Raw genomic sequence first — 12,197 nt, forward strand, 5'->3', positions numbered from 1 at the left:
GATGGTGGTGGAGGTGGTGGTGCTGAAATAAAAACAGAAAAAAAGGCATGTTTTTTAACCCCATACACACCAGACTGAAAAAGTAACTCATTTCAACATGCATAAATAAAAAAATACGAGACAATAAAAAAAAAAGGCACCATGTTTGTATTTTTTTTATAAAGATATCTGACCACACATATCTTACAATTTTATTTGGATATACTTGGCTTAAAGGTCACCTTCCTGATGTTTCTTGAAACAATATTAGCTAAAACAGTAGAATTTCATTTTCAGGAATTAGCACCACTTCTGAAGGTAAGAGAATAAACACTTTTTTATAACAAAAATATAACAATGAAATTAAAATTTTTTGTCAATAAGCATTATTTTACATTTTAATAAAAATAATGGATTCCTTCCCTCTTTAAAGAATCAAGTATATGTAGTTGTTTTATAAAATTAATTTACATTTGGCATTAAATAGTTAATGTAGTATAACCTATTAGAATTTATTCAAAGTAATCTGAACTAAACCCAAATATAATACTTTTTCTTTTAAAATATAAACTTTTGTCACGTAACTTACATTTGTACTTTATGTTATGTTTTCTATACAGAGGGTGCCAAAACAATGTACACACATTTTAGGAAAGGAAAAAATTGTATTGTAATACTCAATATATACAGATAACAAAAGATGAATACAAGTCACCTTTGACTTCTGCAATTTCAAGAGGTGCTCAAAGTGGTTACCATCAGTGTAATTTTAACAGTCATTTTCCTTTCTTAAAATGTGTATATATATTTTTTGGCACCCTCCTTATATATAGACTATATAATAATACACATTATATATTATATAAGTATATAATATAAAAAATAATATATAATGCGATATACTATAGTAATACATAATAATATAATATATAATATCCTATATTTCTAAAAGATGGTCCGTAATTCTAGTGGTGGCATTAAGGGAGGCTGTCTGCTCAGATGAAATGTTCAACTACTTTCAGGAGAAGTGCACTGTAAACAAACTGAGAATTTCTACACACTGCAAAATTAAAATTAATAAAATATTAACATTATTCTGGTAGTAATGATATTTACATTCTTACTGTACTTAAGTGAAAATGTAAGATATAATATAATTAACAAATATAAATATATAATAAATATAATAAATTCAAAGTAAAAATTTGTTATATTTCTGGAGGCATAATTTTACCAACAGAATACACAAATTTACACAATAAACTTCATTATTTCTCCATTTAAAAACTGAATAGAAAAATTCACTATTTTTAGGAGTAGAGAAATCCTAGGATCTATAACAGCTATTTGTATTTATTGATACAAACTATAATATATTGATTGACAGTTCTACAATTTATACAAATACGAATACCTACCTTAATTACAACTAACAATAATGCAATGATATCAGAGACAAACAATAAAACCCTGCTCACTCTAAAGGAAATAAAATGGCATCCTCCCATTTCATTTGGGACAATGATAGGAAACATGCTATTTAAAATATGCTTGCTATCAAATATAATCATAAACATTAGATGAAGTATGCAGAAAGGCCAATATGCACAAGTGTATTGTTTCCGGGAATACAAACTTTTATAACTGGAAATAATAATATAGCCGCAACAGGAGAGTTATCCCACATATGAATAGATGCAATCTATCAACAGAGGGAAGCCCCTATGATTTACACTCCAGACATACTGCAAGTGTGGGTGTTGCAGCTAAGCCATGCCCAATTTTCTCACCGGATCCAAAGCAAGGAGACCTTTCTAACATAGTAATTAAAGGGCAAAACCAAAAGGATAGGGTATATATCTATTTCGGATACTCCCTGTATAAGAGTACATCAAATCCTTCAAGTAGATACAAAGACTTCGTTTTAATCAACTTAAGACTTATATTTCAAATACCAATGGTATTTGTCTAGGCTGGCACTTTTATAATTTAGTTGTTTATTAATCAGGAGGAAAAGGACCCACCACCCTACTCTACCACAGAAGGTTTTTAGTCAGTTATTGCTGGTGGTGGTTTCAACGAGGACTGGATCCACATCATCTTTTACATGTAAAATGATATATGTCTTCAGTAGAGAGAACGAAAGTGCCTTTGAACTTGGTAGTAAGAACATTTATTGGAATAATTTGGGGTTCAACAATACCCAGTCCAACAGACACTGAATCATTGCTCAGGGAAAGGGAAAGCCTTCATTTATAATGGATAAGTGGCCAGCTGCGTCCAGTTTGGGGTACAGCACAAGTTTAGTGTTTCTACTGTCTGGAAAACTGACTAGAAACATCTCTATATTTTCATTAGGAAAACACCTATTACCAACTTTCTGTTTTCATAGTATGTATTATGCCTACATAAAAAGGAAAGTATGCAGAAGACATGCTATATCCCAAAGTAAAAATGTGAATTAAATAATGAAGCAGGAAGGGGCAGATGGCACAACGTTAGCAGATTTACATGGAGAAAAAGGTCTGCTAAGCAGATAGCACACACCATTATGGGAAACTCTGATAGATGCTCACAACTCTTAAGTGTCACCACAAACACCAGAATCAGAATCACAACAGTATTTCTAAGATTCAAAAAGAAAGTGAAGAACATGAAACAGAAGTTACAACTAATTAAAAAACTGCTCTTATTATCAAAGCTTAGTTAAAAAAGACCGAATGAAGCTTACAGAAATAAAATGGTCTTGATAGTACATTAAAAAGAAAAGTTAAAATATTTAAAAGTAATTAAGTTTCAGATCAGTATTAAGAGTAATTGGTAGATAACTCTAGATATTTGATATCTATAGAAATTATAAACAAAAATGATAAAATATAACACTTAAAAGAAACATGGTATTATAGAATTCAGGAAATATTAATGAACTGCTGTTATGCACTCTCATCAAGATAAAGCAAACAGAAAAATGTTAGTCGACACAAATTAAAATTTATGGGAATACCAACTCCCAGAATAGACATTTATAGACCTAATTGCGAGGTTATTTATGTTTAGTCTTCCCTCCCTGCCCCAAATCAATGTAAAAATGTAAGTATATTTAATATAGGTTATTGAAATAATGTCAAGTGCGAAAAGCAATTACTAAAAGTAAATATTATTTAATAAAAACAACAGTGGTGCTGTGGGTGAGTTTTTAAAAATCCACAGAATTTAAATAAAATTATCTAAATTAAAGACGAAACATGAGCTCTGACTCATAGAGAAATGAATTTTCTTTGTACTTTAACCATCTATTTGCCAAAACATTAGTTTGAGTAGAGGGCAAAAAACCTCACTGGATGTTAGATTTGAAGGCAGGATAAATGAACTCTTGATTTTTTGAAAACAAACACATCGCAGCATGCATAATTTAGTGCACAGGTCAGGTAACACCCCACATACATACCACTCCACTGTGGTGGACCTACAGGGCAGATTATTCTGAATTAATGCACCTCAGACAATTGTACATATACACAAAAAAGATACACTGGAACTCACAAATCTACTCTTTATAAACTTGATTACATGATTTTACAAAATAAGTTTCAAAGGATTTGATTCAGTAGGTATTAAATAGATTTTAAAGACAACTTCATAAACATCTATTTTTTTTTCACACTATGAACACATTACATGCTCTGCCTAGAAAACATTTTCTTAATGAAAGGAAAAATATTTACTCTTCCTTTAAATAGAATTTATCTTCTACAAAATCATTCTTTGGTGTGTAAACAGTTTCACATTGGAAGTTAGGTTTTTGAGTATGATAAGAATTAACTTTGTTCCCAAAGTATGTTTTTTTAATGCCTGTTGTCTGTTTTTGTTTGTTTTAGGTAATTCAATCGAGGAAAGACCTTGCCTAAATTTGGCGTTTGAAAATCAGTTAGGATGACAAGCAATAATGATAAAGTTTAAAAAACGAACCCAATCAAGTTACTACAGTCCACTGTTGCGTACAGGCATTCAGGTGAAGGGCAGTAGTATGGACGGTCTAATAAATGTCAGGAATAACTCACACCTATGAATTCAGAGCGCTCAGAGACCCCGAGCACCATTTGATGGTGTACGGTGAAGGTGAGTGGCAACAGTGGAGAAAGAGTAAAGGAGCACACAAGGGTTCAAGACCTCCCATCATCTGTACACTTAACAGGAACTGTGGCTTTTACATGTACCCTTACACTATTAACAACAATGGTACAGTGCTCAAGATGGTCTTACTAACAAGCCATAGAATTTGGAGATATAATTTTTTCACAAAATAAGATAAATTAGTGTCATACTAGTTTCAGGGGAACTAGCATTGCATTTCCACAACAGTAATTATGGCCAAATACTTGTTTATTATCTATTCTCACACTAAACTATTGGATTGTCGGAAAAGTCATGACGTATTTTTCTAAGTTTTTCGTTGCAAAACTGCGTCATGACTTTTCTGACAACCCAATATAAGATTTCTTAGGGTAACCATACCTTTATATTTTAATATCCTGAGTAGAGACTAGTGCTGGCATAATAATGTTTACTAAATATCAGCATGAATGAATGAATCAAAGATTGAATGAACATCAGCGGTGAAAAAAATTCAGGTAAGTCAAACATCTAAGTTAAAAGGACAGGTAAATTCTTCAGTAGAACACATTACTAACTGGAGCTTTTGTTTTGCTATACTGTCTGTTATGCGTATGTAAAAACTAAGAAGAAAAGCAGCCCCAAATAAATAAGACGGCAAACAAATGATTGTCATACTGGAAAATTTAGAGATATGTATTTGCATTTTTTTGTGATAATTATTAAGATACAACTAAAATATAAGGTGCTTTGATCTTAAAGGTTCCAAGTTATTTGTGCTCTCGGGTACCAAATGACAAATTTTGTGCTTACTTAAGAAAAAAATGTTTGTATTTCCAAAAAACAAAGAACTATTTTCATTATTTATATTCTGAAAATGCTTTTATTTTTCTAATTAGGTAGTGGTTATATTTAAATTACTACTTCTGAATTCAAGTAAAAGCAACTTTAATGGCTCCTAAGATTCATTACGTAAAAGAGTAGGCAACTATAATTTTTTATTTTAAAATAGAATAACCACAAGATTTTGTATGGATTTTCATGAACTTAATATAAGACTTTTTAGTAATATGCAAAACCTTGTCAAGTATTTTAGTTACACTAAAATAATGTAAAACATAGTACATTGGGCCAAAACGCAAACATTCTGCTTGAGGAAGGTTCACATATATGCACGTAATTGTCTTCCATGAAAGTAACCTCAAGATTCAAAAGAAAAAATAGATCGGAATACCTAAATAGAAATAAAAATTACCTTGCCTTCGCAGTTCATTTTTAACAGCTTCAACACCTCCTGTTTTTTCAATGAAATCATATATGACTTTTGATGTTTCTCTGTCTTTAAGTTGTGCCTCTGAGATTCCACACATATCAAACAGATTCTTCAATTCTGGATCCAAATTATTCAGCTACAACAGATAAAATAACCACTAACTATAAAATCTATCCCAGTTTTAAAAATGAGCATAATAAAATTGAATTCTCAGCTGTTGCCCTTTACGAAATTATTTTCTTTTAAGTTTATAAACTTTTAATATGGTTACATTATTTATATGCCAATTAAACTTCCTTATTAAAAAAAAAAAAGACCTAAAAAGAGATTTTATATTTTATGTCATCTCTTTTTTGCTCCTACCTTCGAAGAGAAGGCACCTCATTTAGATTTTTCTAACCCACTCCTGATTCAGACATCTTTAATGCTCACCTATTCCACCTTGTCCTAAATAGGATTTAGACATAACCACAAACAGAAAAAAAGTCAATCAATTTGAAAATTTGAGGGCAAGACCTCCTTATAACCCCCAGCACCCTAGACAGTGCCCAACACAAAGAGCCAATCAATGAAGGTTTGTGGAGTTAACACTGTAGTTATAACAAAAACCATCAGAAAGAATTTTATCCTCGGTCACTAATATTTCTTTTCAAAATAATTTTTCCAAACCCTAATTATCTGTCAAGTATGAGATACATATTACTTAGGTAACCAAAATAGAGATAAAATGTTGAACACTTTTATTTTTGCCAGCAGTTTCACCTACCTTGCTCACAGTGCTATAAATTGATGAATGATGAAATTGCCAAAAACAGAATGGAAAGCAACAACTATTGGGTCGTCGGGAAAGTCATGACGTATTTTTCTATGTTTTTAATGCAAAAATGCGTCATGACTTTCCCGACAACCCAATATATATTTAGAATTTTGTTACAGTACTTTCTAATAATTTGGTACATAGTCCCCTGAAATGATCATTTAGCAGGAAAAAATTTCTTCTCTTGGCTTTCAAAACACAAAGATTTTATTTATATAAGACATAAAGCCAAGGCATACAAAAACTTTCTCTTTTGAAAATTAGCCATGCATGATAGAAAAAAACTATGGTTTTAAACCTCAGTGGTATATGTACATAAACACAAGCACATTCAAATAAACACTAAAATTCACATAAATAATAAAAATAAAAATCTAAATATAGGCCATAACATTCCCACATATTTAGAGTAATGTTAATGGCTTGAAAAGACACTTACATCAAAGCCAGTATTTGGATCCCAACCAACATGTCCAATGTGCCTAAAGTAGAAGACAGGGGAAAAAAAAATAGAAAAATAAATGCACAAAGGGCATTAAAAAACATGATCTATATGAAATCCAACCCACCTGTGAATTTTTTACCTTAACTAATAGTTGTCATAGACACACCATAATCAGGGAAAAACTGTACAAGTATTTCAGGAGACCAGGATTCTAGCCCGGGCTCTACTACTGGGTCTTAACATTTTTGCACTATTTTTCTGAGCATTCATTTTCTTAACTGTCAAACTACCATAAGAATACAAGCACTATATATATGACAGGATAGGAGTTTTTTTTTTGTTTTTTTTTAAGACTTTTTTTTATTGGGTAATTGGGGGGATGGGAACAGTACTGGGGAATTAGGGGAAGGGGAACAGACAAGTTGCTGTCGTTTTTGTTCTTCAATCTAGTTGTGGAGGACACTGCTTCACTGGCCCAAGTTGGTACCATCATTGCGCTCTTCCCGGGTAAGGCAGATCAGTCGCCGGCTTCTGGACGGCCGCTCACTGCGGCTGCTGGCCGCTCACGCTGGCTGCTGGCTACACACGGTAGCCCATGGCAACCCACTGCCACAGGGACTGCAGCCTACGCCGTCGCCAGCGACTCACGGCAGCCCAGCTCCAGGTTGAGCTGTTGTTCAGCATCTTAGCTGTAGAGGGCAGTGTCACTGGCCCTCATATGTGGGATCCGAACCGGGGCCCTCTGGCATCCCAAGCGAGTTCTTAACCATCGCGCCACTCGGCCGGCCCAGGATAGGAGTTTTATAATGAGCTAGTGAAATGATGTATATGAAAATACTTGAAATATGTCATATAAATACAAGGGTTTGGTGCTTGCTATATATTATAGATTGTGCCCCCTGAAAATTCATATGTTGACATCTAATCCCCAATGTGATGGTATTCAGAGGTAAGAATTTTAGGAGGTGATCACATCATGAGACTGGATCCTTCAGGAATGGGAATTAGTGCCCTTAAAAAAGACACCCCTTCATGGATGGACCCAGAGAACATTATGCTAAGAAAAATAAGTCAGACCGAGAAAGACAAATACCACGTGATTTCACTTATATGTGGACTCTAAAGAACAGAATAAATGAGCAAACAAAACAGAAATAGAGACTCTAAGATACAGAGAACAAACATGGTTGCTAGATGGGAGGAGGGGTTGGGGAATGGGTGAGAAGGTGAAGGGATTAGAAAGTACAAATTGGTAGTCATAAAATAGTCACAGGGATGTGAAATACAGTGTGGGGAATATAATCAATAATGTTGTAAAGGGGCCGGCCGAGTGGCTCAGTGGTTAAGAGCTCGCTTGGGAGCACCAGCCCTGAGCAGCAGGGCTGCAGTTTGGATCCCATATTGAGGGCCAGGGATGCTCGCCCTCTACAGCTAAGATGATGAACAACAGCTCGACCTGGAGCTGGGCTGCCGTGAGTCGCCGGCGTAGACTGCAGCAGGGCTGCAGTGGGCTGCCGTGAGCTACGTGAATGGCTGGCAGCCAGTGTGAGCAGCTGGTAGCCAGTGTGAGCTACTGGGAGCCGCTGTGAGTGGCCGACCAATGACCGGCAACCAATTGCCTCACCCGGGAAGAGTACTAGACTGAAGAACAAAACAGCAATTTGTCTACCTGTCTGTTCCCCTTCCCCGATTCCCCAACGCTGTTTCCCTCCTCCCAATTCCCCAATAAAATCTTTAAAAATAATAATAATAATAATAATGTTGTGAAAATCATGTGAGGTCCTAGATGGGCACTGGGCTTATCAGGGGGATCATTTCATAGGTTGTGTAGATGCCTGAGCACTGACTGCGGTGTACACCTGAGGCTGAAGTTGAATATCAACTACAATTAAACATACATACATATATATATACATATATATACATATATATGTATATATATATATATATATATATATATAAAATATATGTATTTTTTTAAATTTATTTTCCACAGGATGTAGAGTACAGCATAGGGAATCGTCAATGGTATTGTAACAGCTATATACGATGTCAGAGGGGTAGCAGACTTGGTGGGGTTATCACTTTGTGAGGGGTGTAAATGTCTAATCATTATGTTGTTTTGCACACCTGAAACTAAAAAAAGAAAAGCGGTCTTAGCTCCCACACCCGCTTCCAACATGTGAGAACACAGCAAGAAGATCGCCGTCTGTGAACCAGGAAGTGGGTCCTCACCAGACACCAAATCTTGCAAGAGCCTTGATCTTGGACTTCCCAGCCTCCAAAATCGTGAGAAATAAATTTCTGTTGTTTATAAGCCACCCAGTCTATTGTATTCTATAACAGCAGTCCGAACAGACTAGGACAATGCCTCTAAGCAATTTCCAAATACCATTTTTTTATAGAGAAAATTGAGAATAATTTTTATGTCCAACAATTAGTAAAGAAACAACTTTATCTAGTTTTTATTTTCTAATGAGTGGAAAAGTAAATAAACTGTGAGATGCACAGAAAGTCCATTGAGCAATAGCTTAAAACAAGTCCAACTGGGCCGGGCCGAGTGGCTCAATGGTTAAGAACTGGCTTGCGACGCCAGAAGGCCCCGGTTCAGATCCCACATATGAGGGCCAGTGACATTGCCCTCCACAGCTAAGATGCTGAACAACAGCTCAACCTGGAGCTGGGCTGCCGTGAGTCGCCGGCGACGGCGTAGGCTGCAGCCCCTGCTGCAGTGGGTTGCCATGGGCTACCATGTGTAGCCAGCAGCCGCAGTGAGCGGCTGTCCAGAAGCCGGCGACTGATCTGCCTCGCCCGGGAAGAGCGCAATGATGGTGCCAACTTGGGCCAGTGAAGCAACGTCCTCCACAACTAGACTGAAGAACAAAACAACAGCAACTTGTCTGTTCCCCTTCCCCCAATTCCCCAGCGCTGTTCCCATCTCCCCAATTCACCAATAAAAAAAACTTAAAAAAAAAAAGTCCAACAAAAGCTATAGCTAAAGTTCATCAAGTGATAAATATGAGGGTCCTACTGAAAAGAAAACAAAATTTTCTAACAAGTTAAAAATCAAGAGTTGCAATGAATAAATCAAAAGTAAACGTAAAAACAACAAAAAAACTGTCTTACTGGAAATTGCTTGGTGTTCCAATATCTGCCTTGGTTAATCTCTTCTTTTTAGCTTTTCCTTTTTTCTTTTCTTTGGTATGGGAGATGTTGTTGACTTGTGAACCATAAAATCGATTTGTTGTGATTTCTGGATTTTTTATGTCAACTGTTGCCATGGGTAGGTTAGGACCTACAAAAAAATTCAAAATAATATGAAAAGGATATACTTTAACAATTATCACGGTCATAATTTATAATTTAAATATCATAATTTGAAGTAAGACCACTTTGTTACTATAAATTATTTGAATTTTAAACTTGCAGGTTAATTTTTAAAAATAATGAAGTGCTGCCTAAATTTTAAAAACCTTTAATAAACTCTTAAAACACATTAGCACATTATTTCAAAGCAAAATTGGCATTTTTATAACATTAAATATCATCAGGAATATAAACTTTCAACAAGAATTTAAGTTGAATTGGTCTGAACCCTTAAATTTTGACTGTAATAGCCTCACATCCAACACATTACTCAATGGAAAAGTGGTATATATCACATAACAGGAACAGTAAAAGAAACGTAAAAGAGCCATCACTTTGTTTTAAATCTAACAAAGTAATCTAGTCCTACCTCTGTTTCAACTTCAGTAGTTCATTAGAAAACATGTACTAATACAATGATTACTGCCATTTTTTCCCAAAACTGCCATATTTAAGTCTAGTAATATTTTCCCCATCAGTATACATATACTTCAACAATCAGAAGTATACAGCTCAAAAACTTAAGATGAAAAAAATTCCCAAAACATTTATCTTCTGCAACGGTCAACAGTAAAAACATCTCAGGCACCTTCGGATATTATTATATTAATAACATCTTTAGGAGTTACACCTGTTTTATAATTCACAAAAATATTCTTGGTCTTAAAAGCATGAGATTCTGAATAAAATGTATTAAACGTAAAAATTCCTCATAAAGTTACCTAAAGGGCAACACACGTTCCTTAGAGGTTACATTTTCATATATGATTCTCCTATAAAACCTCCTATCAGACCAAATTCCTCTGAGACGATTACATTAATGACAATGTTCATAACACTGCATAAAATGAAATCACCACTGTGCAGGAAAAAGTTACCATAGTAGGTCTGAAACTGCTATGTTTAGAAAAGCCCACTTGCAGAGTCCACCCTTAGCTGGCATCTGGGAACTTGGATTTCAAGAGGGTTCTCATTATTCTATGATAACATGGGCTCACTTGTTTTTACACTGTTTATGGTCATAATGTGGTTTGTGCTTAATAGCTGCTTTCCTTCTGGGAGTCTAGAACCTTGGTTTGTGCTAGACAGAGGACACCTATGTGACTAGCCACCAATAAACCCTGGGCTTTAAACAATAAACTCAGCTTTTCCTTTACACAACGCTGTGTTGTCGCAATTCATTAGGAGAGAATTTAAGTGCATCCCCTGTGACTCCAATGGGAAAACACCTTTGTGTGGTTTTCTCCAGCATTAACGCTGTGTGTCTTCCCCACAGCTGATTTCGTTTTGTATCTATTCACTGTGACACACCTTTGCCATGAGCACCACTATATACTAAGATCTGTGAGTCCTTCTGCAAATCACCAACTGTGGGGGTGGTCCTGGGGACCCCCACACAATCACAGAATGGCAAATAGCAATCTGAAGAAATTATAGGCTAATGTATATTAGGTAATCAATCACTAAGTGCCAATTTGACAGTAATTCTTCAATTGTGCTGAAAACCTCAAAAGTATCCTATTAAAGTTATCTGAAAGAAAAATATTTATCTATGTGGGTAAATTATCTATAATCTACTTTCTCTCTCCCAACTCTACTATTCAAGATGAAATAGAGCTAAAATTAAATCATGAAAAGCATGAAACACCTTATCAAAGAAGTAAACAATTTGGAAAAATGTATGTTTAATATCACCAAAATTCAGCTATTTTTCCTCAATATTCAAAGTCTACTTACATATAAGTATAATATGCAAATGTTTAAAAGCTCTACTTATAATTTCATACAAAATTCCATGGGAATACTCATGTTGGCAAGAAACAAATTCTTCTTGAAAAAAACGGAAGCTAGTGAATAATATGGATAAAATCATTAAAAGATGATTCTGTGTGAGGGAAAATAACTGGATCAAGAATTAAAGGTGAGGTAAGCAATACAGAAGGCTTATTAAACAGTAGATAAAGGCTTGGGTTTTCAAAGTTGCATGGATATCAGATTTCAGTGTTTGCTGTAGTTTCCAAAAAAAGGGGGGACATGGACTACCCAGAATTCAGTGTTAGGGGGTTGAATTGGGGTCATACTCATATCTTTGTAGACTGATCTAGTAATAAGACTTTACTTCTCATTCTCAGTTCTGCTTTCCTTCTCATAATTTATCTTTACCAATCAGTCTCAGCAACACAATACGATGCTGCAAATTACTA

General features: G+C 34.9%; 1 protein-coding gene across 1 annotated transcript in view; it reads right to left on the reverse strand.

Moving 5' to 3' along the window:
* WASL (WASP like actin nucleation promoting factor) overlaps positions 1 to 12,197 on the reverse strand; it is a 67,702-nt gene that overhangs the window by 11,938 nt on the left and 43,567 nt on the right. Inside the window, exons 6-9 of the mRNA XM_019625916.1 lie at positions 9,754 to 9,922; positions 6,622 to 6,664; positions 5,348 to 5,501; positions 1 to 22 (exon numbers count right to left, since the gene is read on the reverse strand). Of these exons, the coding sequence (XP_019481461.1) occupies positions 1 to 22; positions 5,348 to 5,501; positions 6,622 to 6,664; positions 9,754 to 9,922 (388 nt within the window). The remainder of the gene's footprint in view (positions 23 to 5,347; positions 5,502 to 6,621; positions 6,665 to 9,753; positions 9,923 to 12,197) is intronic.

Source organism: Hipposideros armiger, unplaced genomic scaffold, assembly GCF_001890085.2.
Source record: "Hipposideros armiger isolate ML-2016 unplaced genomic scaffold, ASM189008v1 scaffold_645, whole genome shotgun sequence".
Lineage (NCBI taxonomy): Eukaryota > Metazoa > Chordata > Mammalia > Chiroptera > Hipposideridae > Hipposideros > Hipposideros armiger.